Genomic DNA, 20800 nt, shown 5'->3' with positions numbered 1-20800 from the left:
CACCATTCGTTTGAAAATCACTGCCCTGTTTCGTTGCTCTCCAGGAGACAGGACAGAAATTGCTTCTTGATGCTCAAAAACGAGCTGTTTGTAGATAGAATTTGAAAATGGTTTCTTCTGAGAAAATTCAGCTTTATGAGAGAGCTTTCTAACGCCATCAACCACGCTCAATTCCAAGTTGAATTGAGTGAGTTGTGGCCAAAGTTTGAAACTGCTACAGTGATAGAATTTTCCACTTGGACAGATTTGTAACTAACAATGATTTGGGACTTGTTGTTTTGGAAAATTTGATGTCCAACATCTACCAAACTTTAGATTAGATGTTCCTTGGACTTTGTGTTACAAATAAACCAGATTTGGGTTGGTTGCTTTGGACAAAATATTTAAAAAGGAAAGAAGAGCTAGAAGACAGTTTTACCTTGGGAAATTTCCTGAACTTTGATGGTTTAGTTAACTACCTTCCCGTGTGAATTTTCAAATGAAATTTGATAGAAGAGTAATCCTCATATGGAGGTTTAATTGTACAAAATTTGGTAATATTCTAAGACCATTTTGATATGCAAATGATGTCACAAAATTCGCTCATCGAATCTGGAAAACTTTTCGTTTTCTCTTAGCCAAATGGTCAAATCTGATTTGGAGAGTTTTATTTCTAGAATTTGGATGTCAATGGTCTTTAAATTGCTCAGTGGATGTTTATGAACTCTTGGTTTCAATAATGGAGAGATTTGAAACTGATTTCATGGTACAAAAGTTTGTAAACAAAAGAAAAAGTGAGAAGGTAGTTTAGCCTTGAAACTCTTCATAAACTTTGGTTGTTTTAATGACTACCTTACCGTGTGAGTTTTCGTATGAAACTTGGTAGAAACGTTGTTCACACATGGAAGATTTAGTGTACCAAGTTTTATGTATTTCCACTGCCAACTCGGTGACCAAATGATGCTTCGAATTTAGTTTTTAAACCTGGAAAATAGCCCAACAGTCTTAACTTTTTCAGCAACTTGGAGCTACTATATCTTGGTGCTCGAAACTCCGTTTCTCATTCCGCTTGTTTTGTTATACTCGTGGATTGCAACACTAATTGATTTCCAAATTTCAAAGGTTAGTTCAAAACAAGTGAATTTTGCCGAATTTCCAAAATTGGCCAAAAACCAACCTTGAAACTGTCTTAGTATTCTACAGCAGTAACTTTGATCCAACTTTTGAATACCTTCCATTTGGGATCATGGAAAAGTGTCTTCTAGAAACTTGTAGTACTCGGAATGTAGTTTCCAATGGTATCAAGCGTTCCAATTTTGGACCTACGTAGTGCAAGATACGATTTTTCTAAAATTGACACCCAAAGCTGAAATTTGGCAATTTCTTAGAAAATGAGATTTTGGAAACTTGCCTTCTTTTCTCGATACCGATTGAACATTTCGAACTCGATTTCATGAAAAATGTTAGTCTCTCTCTTTAAACTTTCAAACTCTACTCTTGAGCCTCGATTATTAATAATTAAGGCCCAATTTATGAATTCCCCTTAGATTGTACAACCTTCTTTGATAAGTAGGAGTTCTAAGTGATAGTGCATAATAGTTAATGGTTATTTGCTCAGGCGCTCAAGGGGACCTTCAAGAGGAACTCGAAGTGGACGCCTAGACACTTGTTTGAGTATTTACTCTCTTGTTGCAATAGGTGAGTGTTCCATATAGGAATACGTAATTGGAATAAGTCCATGACATGCTTAACTCCTGGTCATTAGGTGTTAAGTGCTATATGTTAAGTATTTACCACACTCATGCATATTTGAATAGTGTATACTTGAATTACTCGACATGAAACACCTGAAGTATGTATATTTGAACTATTCGATATGAAACCCTTGAAGAGCATATTTACGTGACTACTTGAACTATTCGATATGAAATGCTTAAAGAGCATACTTATGTGATTACTTGAAATACTAGATATGAAATGTTTGGAGAGCATATTTACATGATGTGTTTAAATGATTAATTATGCTATGGAAGCATAAGTCGGTTGGAGTGAATCTCCTCGACTCTTACGTGGTGAAAGTGAAAAACGGCCAATGGCGGCCTATTGAAATGACATATGTCTACCAATTAACCGTAATTACTACCGTTAACCGTTTACCGTTTACCGTTAACCGTGTTTACTTACCGTTTTCTAATCTATTTGGTTACTTGCTTACTTGGTTATCTGCTTACGTGATCACCAACTTACTTGGTTACTTGACCACCTGATTACTTGATTATCATGAATCACATGTTATATGAAGCTGTCCATCATTATTAGGCGAGTGTGTACTTTACCTCACTCGACCTACTCAAATGATGAATTTTACCTTTTGTCGAATTACTTGGTTACTTGTGCATGTTGTAAGCTCTAAGCTGAACTTGGGCCCCGCCTCGGTTACTGACCTACTCGAGCCAGGACTGGGCTCGGTCGGGTAGGTTGGAACCCTGGACAACCGTTTCGGTATACTCGAGTATTACCACTGGAGGGATAAGGCGATGGCCAGACCGTACCGTGGGGATCGGAAGTCATAAGGTGCAGATGACCGACAGAGTTCCACTGGAACACCGTATCCTACCGTATATGTTTACCTTGTATCATGATAATTGTTTCATGCTAAAATGTCAACATGAAATCCTGAACTATGCCTGTGATATGCTCCATACCTGTTACCTGACCAATGTACTTATATCATGATACCTGTCTCATGATAAATGTCTCATACCATGATAAATATCTCAAATTACTCGTACAATGATTATCACTTCATGATAACACGCCATTGTGTAACATTGAACCATGCATATGATATGCCCAACTTACTTGATTTATTTGAACTGTTAGAGTGTCTTGGAACCTCACTGGGCTGTGTAGCTCATCCCACGTTGTGGTTTTCTTTTACAGGGTTCGAGACCAAGGGTGCTCGTGAGTAGTACTAGATTGTTTTCTTTTGAAAACTTTAAGTTATATTATAACGGATGGCTATGGTACCCTTTTCCGTTGGGTTGTATTTAAGCTTGGAAGCTGCATAATTGTAAGTGTGAGATATTTGGAGTACTTTAATTATGTATTGAAGTTACTTAAAGTATTTCGAGCTTTTGAATGATGGATTGTAGTGAGTCCTGGCGAGAGCTGGGCAGGCGTCCCGCGGATACCCTTTGGTTCGCCTTAGGGAGAAGTGGGGGCGCTACAGTTGGTATCAGAGCAACTGTTAATTGTGACCCATGTGATTAGCTTCGTATACAAGTGACGATCCCTAATGGCTCATTTCCTGACTTATTACAGATAAATGAGTTTACTGATTCAAATATATTATGCTTCTGTTTATCTGTAATTGCATAAAGTGAGTTTATCTGGTTCACAAACTTTATTCGAAAGTCGCCCCGAGCCACAAGCTCAAGGGTTTTGGTTCCAAAAGGTTCATATACATATGCCAAGTACAATTATACATTCAAATTAGGGTTTAGGTCGAATGCGATAAAGTACACCCTCGCCTAAGTGCCCTTTTCACATATCTCAAACACATAGCAAAGAAAACACACCAAACCGGCCTGAATACTTACTGTATTTCATTTATATTATGCTTTGATTACTGATTTTTACTGGTTACTCGCTGAGCTTTTAGCTCACCCCCAAAATGTTTTTATTCCCCTCCACAGGGCTCGTGGCGAAGGAAAGGCTTGTAGTACTTGTTCATGTAGATAATTAATTATAGCTTCACCAAATCGTTTCCCAACATCTGAGGGAAATACATTTACAGATAAATGAAGGTTAATAATGAGCTTCACCAAATCACTTCAAACCAAGATTAAAACCAGAAATTTCAGCACTCTTATCACTAATAAGCACAACATAAGCATCATTAGGTGTAGTAGGGTGTTTCAAGCTTCACTTACCAAGAACCAAGAGAGAGGAAGATGTTGGGCACCTTAGACCTTCAAACAAACTTCACCACAACCCTTACTAGCACTAGAAGATAAGATTTTATGGAGTGAAATCTAGTCTAAGCTTTTGTTTATGGAAGATTGAAGCTTATGGAAGCTTGAGAGATGGAAAATTTCCTCCCTTCTTTGAGCTTAGAGAGCCGGCCACCAAGGAGAGAAAAATGGTGAATTTTGAATGATTTTTGAGATATTTAACCTTTGGTCAAAAAAGTCAAAATTGTGAATATTAATTCTTAAAGTCCAACCAATCATATTGTGACACTTGTCACACTCATTAATGCATAATTGTATAATTGGTAATTATACAATGTTACAGATAATTATGACTGGATTTGTATATAATTATGAGTACTATAAAAGTGGGGTCGTCACACTTACAATTGTGCGGAAATGAAAGGTGACGCCCCGAAAGGTTGAGTGTGAGGACTGGCAAATTCCTTATATTTTCTCAAAAATGCCCTTTTATTTGGAAATTATTCTTTTACTATGGCCCTACTACTCAATCACCCCACGATAAGTGTAAATGAACCTGGAAAGTAGGGTTTCACTTTTCATTTTCAAGTTGGAGCAAGTTAGGGTTTTCACGTGTATCCGTAGTGTAATTATTCGGTACCGAGTGAGGATCAAATTTGGTGTTTAAGAGTGAATTTTGGGTGAGAAATAATATGTGATTAGAAACAATGATATAAAGTTAGTGAATAGGAAGTAAAAACCCTAGTATGTGTGATTTAAGGAAAAATGGTGCAAACCAACGGGTATCGATCACTACCGATTGACCGCACCACTTGACCACCACTTTCTTACCACATGAGCTCATTAATATTTGAACAAAATATCCCCTCAATTCCAGCTAGCTTTGACCAAAATTATGGACCAAAATAACAAGGAAAAGAAACAAAAAAAATGAGTGGAGGGTGGTGAGGACACTTGTCGGCCACCTAAGGGCCCTTGACCAAGACAACTTGTCTTACCTTCTTATCACCTTGGACAACCTTTCTTCTTCATTTTTCTGCTACTTGGCTGAGACAAGAGAGGAGAGAAAGAGAGCAAGAAACCAAATTCCTTCTTCTTGAGTTGAGCCATCCAAGTGAGGAATTAAAATTCTAAACCGATTAAAGTGTGAGTTGTGAGCTTGAGAAGCTAGGGGAACCAAGAATTCCAAGAGGAGGTGAAGTATTACTCTTGCAAGCTTCATTTGTTAAGGTATTTGCTGCCTATACTTGCTATATGGATGATGTATGTTGTATCTAAGCTTATATAAGTGGTTGTAGTGATGATTGAAGCAAGAAATGAAGAAAGTTTCATTGAATCCCAAAAATTACAGGTTTCTGGAAATTTTCAGCTCTATTCTGTCCGGTTTTGTAGCCCTATGTTAGAGGCCGATTTGGCCTTAGGTCAAAGCATGAAAGTTGTAGATAATGGTATTTTATAGGTTCCTACAAAATTTCAGCTCAATCAGAGCAACGTAGGATGTGAAAAGTCCAAAATACCCTTACTATTTTAAGTATTTCCCAAGCAGTCCGTGTGATCAGTTAAGTCCAGTTTATCACGTTTTTCGACTAGGATCCATTCTGATATAGCTTTTTGCCAAAACATAAAAGTTGTAGTATTCTTACTTAGCTTTCAAACGCCTCTAAGAACACCTGAATCGGACTTTTGTAACCTGAGATATGACCATTACAGTACAATGCGGTTAGACAGCCAACGAGTGAGATTTTGGTTCTGTAAATTGAGGATTTGACTATGTTGCATTGGAAACTGGACTAAGTGATCTTCATGAACATTGTAGCCTTGTGTCTTAGCTTCAAAACGGTATATGTTTCACCTCAATCCGATAAGCGTAGCCTCAGATGTACCCATTCCGTAAAAACCCATCAAAACTGTCTTTTGTAAACTTCGTTTCCACACTTGTTGTTAGCTTAAATTTTGTCCTTGTATTGTTATGAGCCTATGGAACGGCTATTGACTTGCATTATGATATATATGACTTTGGGATTGGCTGAGGAAAAATAATGAAGCCTAAAAGGCTGGAAAATTAGGTAAACACAAAGGGCATGCTGCCCAAATTTACGCTTGAGGGAATGAATTCCGGTTTCTAGGGTTTAATTGGGGGTTTTTCTAATGGTGGCTTTTAAGCTTCTAATTAGCTTTGATTGAGGGATATTGTGACCTAATTGGATATATTTTATTGCTTATTAACCGTATGTGTGATCGGTAATATATTGTAGGTTGGAAATGAAGCATTTATGGGGAAATGTTGTCCGAACTTTGAGAATGTATGATTGTTTTGAGTTTGTGATTTAGAGCTTGGACTCGGGCAAGGTAATGATATATGATGGATGGTTTCTGAGCCGTGGAGGTGAGTGACCTCAAACTACTTCTAAAGTTATTTATGAACCGTTTCTTACATTATTTACTTTTAAACTGTTTCCAAAGTTACTTTTGAAATGTTTTCTTGCATATCATGCGTACTGGCATGTGAGTGTGCCTTGTTTCCTATATTTCTTGACTTCATGACTTGTATTTTGGTTGATAACGTGTTAAGCGCTTATAATGATTTCCAAAACGAGTTTTCGAGGCGAGTGTGTACTTTATCGCACTCGACCTCGATAAATGTGAAATTTTCGATTGAAATGTTACTTGCGCATGAATGTAAGCCTTTTGGGCTGAACTGGCCATTGCCCCTTGTTACCGGTCGTCTTGAGCCAGAAGCGGACTCGGTCAGGCGATTAGGAACTTGGGTGAACGTTTGGTATACTCGAGTATTACCTATGTAGGTTGGTGGAGCCTGGCCAAAAGCCAGGGACGGGGTGAATGAAATGAAATGAATGACCAAATGAGCGAGGAAATGTCAGGAGAATGAATGTATCCTTTCATGAATGTTACTATCGCTTTCCATTGTAAATGTTTCTTGAATTATTGATTATTGATGGTTAATGTGTTGGCTTTGTTATGTAATTTCATGTTCGGAACCTTATTGAGATTTTAGCTCATTGAGCTTTGTGGAATTACCATGTGGTGTCATTTTCTGCTTTTGTTTTACTCTCACTGTGCAAATGTTGACCTGTAACAAAATTACATTTTTACCCCCAGTTACTTATTGAACTTCTAAAACATTACAATGATTTCACTGGCTCACGAGAGCAAAAATACGTACATCTGATTTCTGAACCATGACATCAATGAAATGAACTATTGTGAAACCGATTTGATTAATGATTTTCTGGTTACTCGCTGAGCTTTTAGCTCACCCCAAAAAATGTTTTATATTTCCCCCCCACAGGGCTCAAGGCGAAGAAAAGCTTGGAGTGCTTATTCACGTGATTGGATGGCTTATATCGTGTACAATTTAAGTTTGGATCTATTTTATGTATGAGTTGGTCTTGTATAAATATTTGAAATTGATATGGATGTAAGTATACGTTCCACGATTGGAATCAGTTTCCGCTGCATTTGTAATATGTAATCATTGGAGAATTTGATGTAATATTTGAGGTTTATTCTTGTAATTCATTTGAGGACTGTAGTGAGCGACTGAGTCCCGGCGATAGCTGGGCAGGCGGTCCGCCGAACCCTCTGGTTCGCCTTAGGGCATAGTGGATATGTTAGAAAAGATACTTAAACCATAATAACTTCAAAAATTATCCAAAATTTATTCGAAATTACTGTAGCTGTTCTGCTTTGGTCAGAATGCAAAAACTGCGTTGGTATTTGGCTATTTTGGCTGGAATTAGTTTGGATTTTGAAGTTGGTGTCTTCTGATGCAATGTAGCTGGATGTCTTATCTAACATATGCCTTTGGAATTTCAGCATTTGGACTTGTATAGACTAAGTTATAGTCATTACAGTTTTATGTGATTTGCAAACCTGTTTTGGTAATTCTGGATTTGTATTTTGCATATTTGACCTAGTTGTGCTAGGATTTGGACTGAGTGGCCTTCTACATTGTTGTACCCCTGTTCCTTAGCTTCGAAACGGTGGGTCTTACACCCCCATCCGATAACCGTAGTGAATTTGGTGCCATTACCGCATATTGAGGTCAAATACGGTTTGTGATTCTAGTACGTTTTTGGAAAGTTTATGGCTGGAACTTTGGCTTCACATTTGACTGAGTTACAAGCTGTTTGGGCTTCTGACCAAAACACCAAACTTATAGCCCTATATCAGAGCTTTCTAACGCCCTTGGAATTTCATGAATCGGATTTATAAAACCTGAGATATAGCCGAACAAACAAGGCCTGCCCGTGAAAATGACCAGAAATCTGTTTTGGTCCTGATGACCAATTTCCGTTCCGAATTTGGATTGCCGACCTCATGAAAGTTGTTCTATTTGGAATGAACTATCTAACTGCCAATTTTCAGCTCTTTTGACCATGCGTAGCATAGAAAACAGTTCGTACTCAAAACTGACCATTTGTGCATTGGCCAGATTTCGTAAGTGATTGTGTTTGGTTCATTTGGGGCTAAAGCCTCCAGTTTCAGTTCTGGATGTCTTCATAACAGTTGTTGTTCATCCTTTAAGCTTCGATTTGGCATCTCATCCGCCTTAATCCGATATTCGTAGCTCAACTTATGGGTGAACTAGAAATGAGTATCAAATCTGCCGTTTGCCGTTTCCGCACGCGTGCGTGTGCCCTTTCCGTACTTGCGTGTGCCGATGTTGCTGTTTTATTTGTTTTGGGCACGTTAGTGGCCGTTTATGACATCATGTGATGCAATCTTCTATTTCAGATCGTGGTGAGTTAGGCGGAGCTGGTGGGCCCTACTAGCGAACACACACGAAGTGATTTTCACGTTTGTACTACTTTTGTACTTTGTGTAAGTATTCAGGCCGGTTTGGTGTGTTTTCTTTGCTATGTGTTTGAGATATGTGAAAAGGGCACTTAGGCGAGGGTGTACTTTATCGCACTCGACCTAAACCCTAATTTGAATGTATAATTGTACTTGGCATATGTATATGAACCTTTTGGAACCAAAACCCTTGAGCTTGTGGCTCGGGGCGACTTTCGAATAAAGTTTGTGAAGTTTACAAAGTTTGTGATTTTGAATAATTTTGTGAAGTTTGTGAGTTTGGGGCGAACTCTTGACCTGGTTGGACTATTCGAGCCGGTTAGGGCTTGGTCGAAGGCAGTCCAACTTAGTCTGAGGTCACCAAGTTTGTAGGTTCATTTTATGAACCAATTTTGTGAATCCGGTTCACCGAGAAGGTGACCAAGTTTGTGATCCGAGCTTGTGACTCAAGCTCAAGTTTGTGATTTCGTTCGCCGGGGCAAGTTTGTGAGGTGACTGGCCAGTGAGGGTGATAAGGTGTCGGTGGGTGTACAAGTGAAGTTCTACGGACTATTATTTGCAGTCGACGGAGTGTCGGCAGGAGATCACGCATGGCATATGAGTTGGCTTTGGAGCCACCTGTATCCTTATTATGTGATGTTACTTTTCTGCTTTTGCTTTACTCTTATTGTGTAACTGTTACGTGAAATTTATGTTTTCGCCCCTGTTTACTTACTAAGCATATAGCTTACTCCATTCCTTTTGTTTTCCTTAGCAGGGGCCGACGCGGGGACTTTTGGCTCGTATACTAGTATAGTTAGTTTGGCTTGTAATAGTTGAACATTTAGGATGTTTGTTTTTGTTTTGGTGGTTTGACTCGATACTTTTGGAGAATGTAATTATAACTCTTTTGGGATTGTATATATTGTTTTTAGTGCTCTTTCGAACTTTAAGTTTTGAGCCCTGGCGCGAGCTAGGCAGGCGGCCCGCCGATACCCTTGGGTTCGCCCTTGGGAGAAGTGGGGTCGGAGCGTTGGGTGTTTAAGTACAACGATTTCACTGGCTCAAGAGAGCAATAAACGTACATGTGATTACCGATTCATGACATCATTGAAATGAACGATTGTGAAATATATTTGATTACTGATTTTTACTGGTTACTCGCTGAGCTTTTAGCTCACCCCCAAAATGTTTTTATTCCCCTCCACAGGGCTCGTGGCGAAGGAAAGGCTTGTAGTACTTGTTCATGTGACCGGATGAGTTATCTCTTGTACAGTTTAGATTTGGATTTATTTTATGTACGAGTTGGGCTTGTATCAATATTTGGAATTGAAACGGATGTAAGTATATAACCGTTTTGAGTAACAGTTATAAGATACTTAAATATAATATTAAATATATATGATGCACCAAATAATAATACAACTTTGTAATCACATTATAATTAATACATTGTGGACTACATTGGCCCTGTTTATTATATCAGTTAATGTAGATATATTCAATAATTAATTATAATTATGCATAATTATGAATTACGAGTGCTTCACATATGCAAGTGCGGTAAATGCATTATATTTGTTTTACAACTTGTTGGAATTTTGTATTAAGTGATATTATTTTACAAGGTGTTAAGATATTTGTAATTGGAGAGACAAAAGATAAGTTTTAAACCTAAGGGTGACAAGTGTCACCATAAGATTAAGTCTTGGACTTTGACTTACTATTCAACCTTTTACCATTTACCATAATAACTTCAAAAATTGACCAAAATATCTTCATTGCTAAGCTTCATATGGCCGGCCACCTTCAAGCAATAAGGGAAGAGAAGCTCTCCAATTTCTTTGCTCCAAGCTTGCTTAATCTTCACTTTTAACCGTTTAATTTTAGTTTTACTCTATAAAAACTCTTCTCTTGGTTGGATTAAGGTTCTTGGTGAAGTGATTTGGAAGATTTAAGTGCAAGGTTGCTCCATCTCTTTGGTTACTAAGGTGAGTTGAGAAGGACCCCTCTCCTCCCTCTAATGATGTTAAATTCATGCTTGGTGATAGTAGGAGATGCAAGTTTATGGATTAAAACTTGATTTTGGTTGAATTGGTGAAGTTTTTTAATTTTTTGAGGAATTTTCTGGTTTAATGTGATCATGGTGTTGTGGTCATGTATGATGATTGGAAATGATGTTTAATGACTCTAGGAGGTGGAAAAAGTGATTAAGTGCAATCAATTTCTGTTTTGGAAGAAATTTCAGAAAATTAGGTTTTGTAGTTCTTCATTCTGCCCGAATTTATTGCACTATGCTAGAGGCCGAATTGGCCTTTACTCAAAACATTAAAGTTGTAGGTATTGGTGAGTTTGAAGTGCCTACAAAATTTCAGGTCATTTGGATATGTGTAGAGTAAGTTATGCCGAAATTACTGTAGCTGTTCTGCTTTGATCAGAATGCGAAAACTGCGATAGTAATTGGCCATTTTGACTGGAATTGGTTTGGATTTTGGAGTTGGTGTCTTCTGATGAAATGTAGCTGGATGTCTTAGCTAACTTATGCCTTTGGAATTTCGGCATTTGGACTTGTATGGACTGAGATATACCGATTACAGTTTTCTGTGTTTTGCAAACCTGTTTCGGTGATTCTGGTTTAGTGTTTGGCATTTTTGACCTAGTTGGGCTAGGAACTGGATTGAGTGACCTTCTACATTGTTGTAGCCCTGTTTCATAGCTTCGAAACGGTGGGTCTTACACCCCCAACCGATAATTGTAGTGAGAGTTGTGCCATTACCGCATTATGACGTCAAAACTGTTTTTCTGGTTTTGAGCTTAACCTTCATTTCCTGACTTTTCTCTAGCTTGACTTGTCTTTGTACTACTTGGAGCTTGCTGAATGGATATTAGATGAACTTATTTGTGTGACTTTGGAACTGGCTGGAGTAATAATGAAGCCATGATGGCTGGAAAAGTTAGCAAATGTAGGGGAAGTGCTGTCCGAACTTTGAAGGGACTTGTTTGCATTGGGTTTGTGATCTAAGGCTTGGAGTTGAGCAAGGCAATGTTACATGATGGATGGTTTCTGAGCCGTGGAGGTGAGTGACCCTAAACTGTTTCCAAAGTTATTTATGAACCGTTTCTTGCACTATTTACTTGATTGCATATCACGAGTGCTTGCATGTGGCCCATGACATGTTTTGGCTTAAATGAGTACTTGGAATTCGTGTGCTGAACACCAACGTCTCCACCTCTGTGTACTGTTCGTCTGGAGCAAATGGCTCCCCCTCTGATTGTTTACTGTTAAATGTTTGTTTGGAGCGTTGGGTGTTTAAGTACAACGATTTCACTGGCTCAAGAGAGCAATAAACGTACATGTGATTACCGATTCATGACATCATTGAAATGAACGATTGTGAAATATATTTGATTACTGATTTTTACTGGTTACTCGCTGAGCTTTTAGCTCACCCCCAAAATGTTTTTATTCCCCTCCACAGGGCTCGTGGCGAAGGAAAGGCTTGTAGTACTTGTTCATGTGACCGGATGAGTTATCTCTTGTACAGTTTAGATTTGGATTTATTTTATGTACGACTTGGGCTTGTATCAATATTTGGAATTGAAACGGATGTAAGTATACATCCCACGATTGGAATTAGTTTCCGCTGCATTTGTGATATGTAATTATTGGAGAATTTGATGTAATTTTGAGAGTTATATTGTAATATATTTGAGAATTGTAGTGAACGACTGAGTCCCGGCGAGAGCTGGGCAGGCGGCCCGCCGAACCCTCTGGTTCGCCTTAGGGGGAGGTGGGGCCGTCACAAGTGGTATCAGAGCCAGGTTTCATATTTTGATCACAGATCACTCAAATTAACTCAGAATTTGGCATGGTTTAAGGCGTTGGAAAATACATTCATAGAGCTATAATTTCACAGAAGAAATCATTTTGAAATTCGGAACACAACTAGCTCGAATTTGAGTCACAAGTTGCAGCCTCAGCATTTTGTTCTTGTAAAGCAGAGAAACAGAACAGCCGACTTAAAATAGTTGGTTTGGCTCACATACATGGAACCAGAATGTGAATTTTATATCGTCGGAAAGGTTGGAATGTCTAGTTTCAAATGCCGCTGACGGCACTCGATTTCGACATCGGAGTTCAAAATTATGGCCGAAATACGAAAGCTAATTACAGTCCGCGATTAGTTGTAATTTGATAATCACCAGGGCTTGGTCGAAGGCAGTCCAACTTAGTCTGAGGTCACCAAGTTTGTAGGTTCATTTTATGAACCAATTTTGTGAATCCGGTTCACCGAGAAGGTGACCAAGTTTGTGATCCGAGCTTGTGACTCAAGCTCAAGTTTGTGATTTCGTTCGCCGGGGCAAGTTTGTGAGGTGACTGGCCAGTGAGGGTGATAAGATGTCGGTGGGTGTACAAGTGAAGTTCTACGGACTATTATTTGCAGTCGACGGAGTGTCGGCAGGAGATCACGCATGGCATATGAGTTGGCTTTGGAGCCACCTGTATCCTTATTATGTGATGTTACTTTTCTGCTTTTGCTTTACTCTTATTGTGTAACTGTTACTCTTATTGGATATATATACCAACATGCAAATGAATCAGTACCTTGAAGTGATTTGGTGAAGCTCATTATTAACCTTCATTTATCTACACTACAAATGTAGATATCGCCTTAGGGGTAAATGTAGCTAATTATAATGAGCATAGTTGTTATTACTATCTTCAGCATGCGTCGTTTGGCTACAAAAATTCTTTGGATAGTGATTTTTACAACGACCATCCTTCATACAAGGGCAAGTTCTATCCATATCACCACAAGGACCATGAATCATATGCTTCACAATAAGTGAATATAGATGAGGATGCTTAGAACGATCAGGTATTTTAGCGCAGACCACTCTATCATATGACTCTGGATTTAGGAGTTTGTATTCAAGCTTCAAAATTAGTAGCATATGCGCATGTGGGAATCCACGTTTTTGGAACTCAATCACATAAACATACGCTGCAACTTCTCCAAAGATTTGTTTGTTCAAAACTTCTGATTTAAGCAATTCAAACTTGGCTCTAAAGACTCTAGCCAAAAGGTCCGGTCTGTCTTGAGGTTTTTCATGATACTTTAGATTATCCTGAATTTCTTTTCATGCTGGGTTGCAGGTCATAGTAAGAAATATGTCCGATTTGCCATACTTTTGCACAAGGGACATTGCATCAAGATATCGACGTCTCATGTCCCTTGGTCCACCTATAAAGGAAGCTGGTAATATGGTTCTACGGCCAACTTTAGAAGCATTGGTCTGGCCTATAGAAATACTGTCTAGGACTCCTTGAAGAACCTCAGAACGAATGTTGTTCTGTCGGTTTCTATGAAAGTCAAGCCTAGACGTTTCAATCTTAACATAACCATCTACTGCATATTGTTGTAATAGTCTAAGTGAGTGCAGCAACATCGATTCATCATCATCCCTGATCTAAAATCTGTAACAGTAGTATTCCCTAGCTGATACAGTGTCTTCTTCATTTTTTGAACGATCAGCAGCTAGAGAAAAATGATGAGTAGTTGTTTAGGCTGATGGTATCTTATAATGTAAGAAGAATGGGTAAAAGCAATTGGGTAGAAGCGGCAAGAAATAACTTGCCTCTTTGTTCATGATCCAATAAACTTGATGCAGAATCGACCGAAGAAGGATGAATATTGATATCTTCATCACAGGAATCCTCTCTTCTCTTTCTTTTTCGAGCTCTTTTAACTCCAGGGTGCCACCCGCATTCACCGCGGGGAAACAGAATAGGGTATTGCAATGGATCATAGCAACCATAGTAATGTTTAATTCTATAGCTGTTATTTGAATGAGTATACACTTGAATATGAGCTCCCGTATGGTCTGATTCATCTTGATTTTCAGTCCATATTGCTGCAACTTGGGACGCAGAAGGAAGGTTATAAACTCGCTGATCAAGGGCGGGATAACAACAAAGTACAATGTTCAAGTTGTTAATGTTTGGAATATGGCTAAGGTTTCTGAAGAACTTAGCATAAGGATTGTCACTAAGAATGCGCATTAGGAGTCTTAATGTGGTTGCTCGCAACTTATCAGAAGCAGCAACCCTCTTTGCTAATTCTTCATCAGTGTCGAAGAAGTATAGTTGAATCCTAGATGCTCTATCGTCTGATCGGAGAAGGCCATTAAGAAAATGATAAACCTGACCTTGAACACGAAAGGTGTAAACACCTTTGGTGTTCTTTGTTAGTTCAGAATCATATTTAGCAGCAAATGATGTGAAGCCTAAGTTATTGTTGTAAGTGCGAGCATTATTCCTAAAATGGAAGCTCTCCTCATCGCTACCAATGAATAAGCGCTTCAAATCATAAGGCATAGGAGGAGCGACAACAGAAATTTCTCCTCCTGCGCAGCAAAAATTAGGCGGTTCCAAATGGAATCTTTTCGCCCCACAATGGCCACAAGGAGGAGAATCAGGCAAAGCCAAAGACTCATTAGGAATATTGTTCACGAGGGAAAGATTTGGCTGGCCACGCCTCCGTTTTCTCCCTGTGGTTGTTTGCATGCGGTTTGTAAACAAGTTGAGTTAAGACTGTGTATAAACAGGCAAGAAGGAATCCTGAACACAGGCAGAGATAAGCGAGAAATAGCACTGAACCTGCATTTTCTGTTCTCATGGTGGAAGAGTTACAACGTTTCTTGCTATGGGCAGAAATTGCAGAGGATGGATGAAGAGGAGTATTCCTATTTTTTTTCCTTCTCTGGCGAGCAGAGGTTGCTGTAGGCTGGTTAAAATTGCTTGCTGGAAAAGAAGAAGTTTCTGTGGATAATAAAATCCAATAAGACAATTGGTAAAGTTGTGCAGGGCTTTGTATATGCACATTTAATTATTAACAGGAAAAGATGCTCAGGAGGTAAAGAAGCAAGTAATGGGGCTGCAAGTTATAGCGAAAAAAGAACTAAACAAGGATCATTAGAGAGAAGAACTACACTAAAGGAAAGTCGAATCTGTGGAAGCACTCGGTAATGGAGGATGCATTTTTTTGCAAAGTGGCCAATATATGGAAAACAAAATTTGCGGCTGGGAGGAATATAAGGTGAAGAAGACGCAGCTGGTATAAGCTAAAACGGGCATAACTCATCAGAATCTAAATCTGAATAGGAAAGGCTTGCAAGGTTCCAAATACTAAATAGGAGCACTGCACGGTTCAAACAAAAGGGAACTCATTTTTAGCAACACAGAGTGCATAGTAAGCAATAGCAAGGCAGAGGAGTAGCAATAAGATGGAAGAGGAAATTTCAAATCCAGCAGAAAATAAGCTAATTAAGAAATACCTTCATTAACATATGATGCAGACCTGGGAGGCATATTTGTTTTAGAAGACGGTGAAGCATGATCACTGAGCAAATTAGATACATCAGGAGTGTAGCAGAACTCTCCACGCCCTGTAACAACACTCTCAACTGGAAGCAAGCACTCTCGATTTTCTAGCGTATTAGAAACGACAGGAGGTTGATCCTCATTACCAGAAGGTCTATCATGACCATACGCAAAACAGACAGTAGATTCCACACAAGCAGGAGGAACCTTGTGAATGTGAGAGCGAGGATTTTTTTGTTTTTTCTTCTCAGCTCTAGCCTCTCGTAGAGAACGCAAAAATTCAGCTTTCTTGGCAGGTGCCATTTCTGCATATTTTTTTCGGCGCAAGGTGTTTCTATCCATCTAATTCCAATACTAAGTAAGGGAGTAGCTACGTGAGAATAAGACAATAAAGGCTACTAAATAAGCAGCCACCAAGCTAGGGAGCAGCAACTAAGCAACGAAGCATGGCAAGGTGAAGTTTACTCATAAGGGATAAGTTAATAAATGCTAGGTAACGAAATATCATATAGCTGGTAAGCATAAAAAAAGCGTAGAGAAAAGAAGTGCACAAGCAAACGAATAAGGTGGCCGAAGAGAACTACAAGCACAGTAGCATGCAACAAAGGAAGAAAAGAAAAAAACTGCATAGTTGATGGAAAAAAACAAGCTAGCACAAACTAAAAGCAAACAAAGTTATAGAATAGGGAGATAGCAAGAAAAAGGCAAGGAAAAAGGAAAAGAAGGGAAGAAACGCCACCTCAGGCAAACGGGCAAACAGGCACACCTCAGCGAATGGAATGGCAACAACAGGGCGCACAGGATCTCTTGCTGTCAAAACAACAGACAAAGAATTGAGAAGCAAGCATGACATGAGGCAAAGTACAACGGAGAGAAGGGAAAATTTTGGGAAATGCAGACAAAGGATAAAACAAGAAAGATACTAACCTGAACTAAAAGAGGAGGAGTTGACAGGAGAATCCGAAGAGAACAAAAGCTACAAAACAACAAAAGAATTCAGAAGTCGTGCACAACAGAGGATATTCTAAGCAAGAGAGAGAAAAAGATTCCAAAAAGCAATACAAGCGTAATATAGAATCGTAAGGAAGGGAAAAAAAAACAAAGCAATGGGGGAAAAAACAACGGGAAGTTCATAATGCAGGGCGAGCAAGCATGCCTACCAGCAGCGAACCAAAAGTTGCAGAGGTGCGAGCAAGGTTCTAAGCAGCAAGGCAGCAACAAAGCAATACAAAGGAAGGCGAAGGAAATAAGCTGGAAGAAGCTTATTTCAAACAGCGCTGATCATAATGCAGGCCCTCCAAAATCCAACCAGAGACTTGTGATAGCCTCACCAAGACTGGACGGAAATGTTTCAATCAATCTTGTCATCATCAGCCAAAAGCAAAGAAGGAAGAGCTGAAAGTCATTCTGTGTCATCATTGCACAGCGCGCAGAGAAGAAAAATTTACACCAGCAGTCCATTGAATATAACATAATCTTTAGTGCACATTTCGTAATTGCGGCAAAATAGTCAGGGTAAAATTGTCATTTCAATTTCCCTTTATTCAGCTGACCACCTAACGCTTGACATTGAAGAAGAGACATCACACCTGCTACAATGTTACAATGCGTCATAACAACTACTCTTGCCACTCTATTCACCCTAACATTATCAAGTACTATCTTACAGTTCTAGTGTTAGTTGTAGTCCTTTATGTTTATATTATATTATATTACTATTAATATATTATTATAGTAGAAAGCAAGAAAGAAACACCGCTGAAAACGAGGCCATTTAGTCTTAGTCTGCTAAGAACTAAGAAATAAGAAACAAGGACAGAATGAACGAAGCAAAAAAGGAACGGAAAGCAAACGAATTGGAGAGAAAGTTGGACGAACACTCTCCAACCAATCACGTTTGGCCACATCACCAAAAGTACACAATCTTGAGGTATGGCATTCCCTCTTTTATACCTATTGTTAATTGTTAATAAAGGTATATTTCAGCATGAGTCGACTAGTATCAAAAGTTAAGAATACATATTCATGAGTGTTAAATTGGTACTCCCTAATGAAAGCCATTAGTATCAAAATGACAAGGAGAAAAAAGTTTGGGTTCGAATTTAATGATCGGGTAATAAGTCAATGGTAACATTTAACTTTTCAAGTAGTAACAGGGTGTCGAGCCTGTGCAATAATAATTACCTACTCAAGAAAAATATAAATTTTGTATATAGCGGTGAGCAGGGTCGAATCCACAGGAACTGGGGATAATTCGTTTCTTCTAGAGTTCAGCGCATGGGGGATTTTTGAAAAATATAAAATAACTAATTAACTAACTAATGAAACAACTAATAGAAATAAACAAGAATTAATCAATAATCAATACAACTCTTGCCAAAGGTGCAACTTTTCAGACACGGTCCATTCAACTTATCATCGATGCAAAGATAATTCAATTATTCATTACTAGATTGGTTATAGTTGTTATACACGCGATGAACAACCAGCCTTTTCTTAATGTCTCGATAGTTAAGGTACGACTGTTAACTATTTCTCTAACCAAGAAATAACCCTAGGTACAACCGTAGGATTTAATTACTCGATTGCATTAATAATTAGAAAAACCCAACCCTAACCAACAAACACGCTACGAGGGTTTGTTTAAGTTAAATCATACGTTTCCCTAACATGAAACCAATCACGCTAATCGCCACTGGTATTAATCGATTGAACAATTACGGATTCAATTAATTAATTTGGCATTAGATCATTAGGTTAATTCGAATATCGGGCCCTTGACATTCAAATAACATAACAAGCATAAGCAATTAAATCAGGAAATGTACAAATACCAATGAATAAAAAAAATAAAATTAATTTGATTTCACAGATATTTGGAACCACGCCTTCAAGTTGGCCTTTGACTAAATGTAAAGCTTAACCACGCCGCATAAATAAATCTCCACACAAAGTAATTGATCCACAAGGCATCGGGCTCTTGCTATTAATCCAGATTGAGAATTTGTTTTTCTGTCGTCCAATGGAAAAGAAAACAATAAGCGATACCATCCCCAAAGAAAAAGCCGCGGCCAATGAATAATTGCCCGACCAAAGGAAAAGAATTGTTTCCTAATCTAAAACAAATTGCCTAACTTCTCTTCGTGGTCCCGCCGGATAAGGAACAAGCAACTGCCAAAGCTTCCTACGTTTTTTCCTTCCAAAGCTAAAAATGACTCAATGCCCCCTAGTTGTTTTTGCCGAATTAAGAGAAAAGGGTACCAAAGGTGGGACCCTGCCGAATTCCTTCTTGTTTCCTATTGACAGTAGGACTCCTAGTACGAGCCCTCTCCTCGGCCAAAAAGGTAGGAAATCAATTTGTTCTCTTCTTGTGGGCCACGTTGATGGAGCTTTGCAGAAGATTTCCACGTGTGAAGTAATTTGCTTCAGAAAGTCCCTCCTTTTTTGTAATTTTTTGCTCCATTCCCTGAAATTAAGTCTAAATACCAAATATAAGTAGATATTAACAATTAAAACAATATTTAGCAGGGACAAAGGGGAAATTAAAAATAAAATAACCAACAATTAACACCCTATCAAGTAGTCACTTCTTTTATTTTGATGATAAGTTCCATTAAAAAAAAAGATTTTCAGTTTTTGAATAGGAAATGTCACAACTTGCCAAGCAAATCTTACTATATCTTGTGTAGAACTAACTTTGAAAAATTTTACTATTGCTTTAAGATAAAGTAACTTATTTTTCAGATTCAAATTGGATATCGATTCGGCCAAATTCAGAGATAAAAAATCAATGAGTTTGACTGGGGTTTGAATCGAATATTGTCATATACACACACACCCATCCATTCATTTTTTCTACAAATCAAATTTATAAAATATAACTAAGAATCCATTTAGAATTCATTAATAGAGATCCAAATCTATATCCAACTCATCAAACTCATCCAAACTCCCAAAATTTAAAAATAGAAATTGTATACATGTTCAATCCTTGACAAATATAAATCCAAATAAAGCAACAAATTCTTTCATAATATTTTGAAATGACACATTTTAGGACTATCTAAACCATGCTTCATCTTCATCTTCATCTTCATCATCCTTTTCTCTAATTTCATAACTTTCTAAGTCAAAATTGTCAAGATCATTCTTATCATCAAGTTGCACAATATTTGTGTCTTTCTTACTTAAAAATCATTTAAGCACTCATAAAAAAAATATTTAAAAATAGACAAGAATTAAGAAGATTACTAAATAAAATAGGAAAAATTACATTTTACCCCTTGTGGTTTAGTATTTTTGTACATAACCCCCCTATGGATTCAAAAACTATATGTAACCCCCTCATGATTTGGATTAAAGTGTCAAAGTAACGAAATTTACAATCCATAATGAAGTCACCTAAAATATCAAAAATACCCCTATGTAAAGTTGAAAATTATTTATTAACTACAATGGGGGTTGTGTGTATATTTTAAAAACTATAAAGGGGTTATATGATAAAGCATTAAACCATAAGGGAGTTATATGATAAAACATAAAACCATACAAAATTAGTGTGTCATGTATATTATGTTTATATAATTTGGGTGCTTTAGCCATTTTAATTTTTAAATAAGGATAATTTCAATATTTGTAAAGGTTCCATTACGAATGACTATTTTTGTCACTTTGACACTTTATC

At 38.0% G+C, this 20800-nt stretch overlaps 1 protein-coding gene across 1 annotated transcript; it reads right to left on the bottom strand.

Moving 5' to 3' along the window:
• Window positions 1-13421: 13421 nt before the first annotated feature.
• Window positions 13422-16419, bottom strand: LOC140007177 (uncharacterized). Its single transcript, XM_072049865.1, has 5 exons — window positions 16071-16419; window positions 15394-15555; window positions 14373-15284; window positions 13924-14143; window positions 13422-13827 (listed from the first exon to the last, which is right to left on the bottom strand). Exons 1-5 carry the CDS (start codon window positions 16417-16419, stop codon window positions 13422-13424), a joined length of 2049 nt encoding a protein of 682 aa, XP_071905966.1.
• Between the last annotated feature and the right edge of the window lie 4381 nt (window positions 16420-20800).

The sequence above is a fragment of the Coffea arabica genome, chromosome 5c (assembly GCF_036785885.1).
Source record: "Coffea arabica cultivar ET-39 chromosome 5c, Coffea Arabica ET-39 HiFi, whole genome shotgun sequence".
Taxonomy (NCBI): Eukaryota; Viridiplantae; Streptophyta; class Magnoliopsida; order Gentianales; family Rubiaceae; genus Coffea; species Coffea arabica.
The sequence above is the reverse complement of the archived record's forward strand: the minus strand, read 5'-3'. Positions and strand labels throughout refer to the sequence as shown.

Excerpts from the sequence above, each read along its gene's own strand:
- LOC140007177 (XM_072049865.1), bottom strand. The coding sequence starts at position 16,419 with ATGGCACCTGCCAAGAAAGCTGAATTTTTGCGTTCTCTACGAGAGGCT. Across the intron at positions 14,144-14,372 it reads ATTGGATCATGAACAAAGAG|TAGATGGTTATGTTAAGATT; the intron begins GCAAGTTATTTC and ends AACAATATGCAG. Across the intron at positions 13,828-13,923 it reads GCAATGTCCCTTGTGCAAAA|ACCGGACCTTTTGGCTAGAG; the intron begins GTATGGCAAATC and ends ACCTCAAGACAG.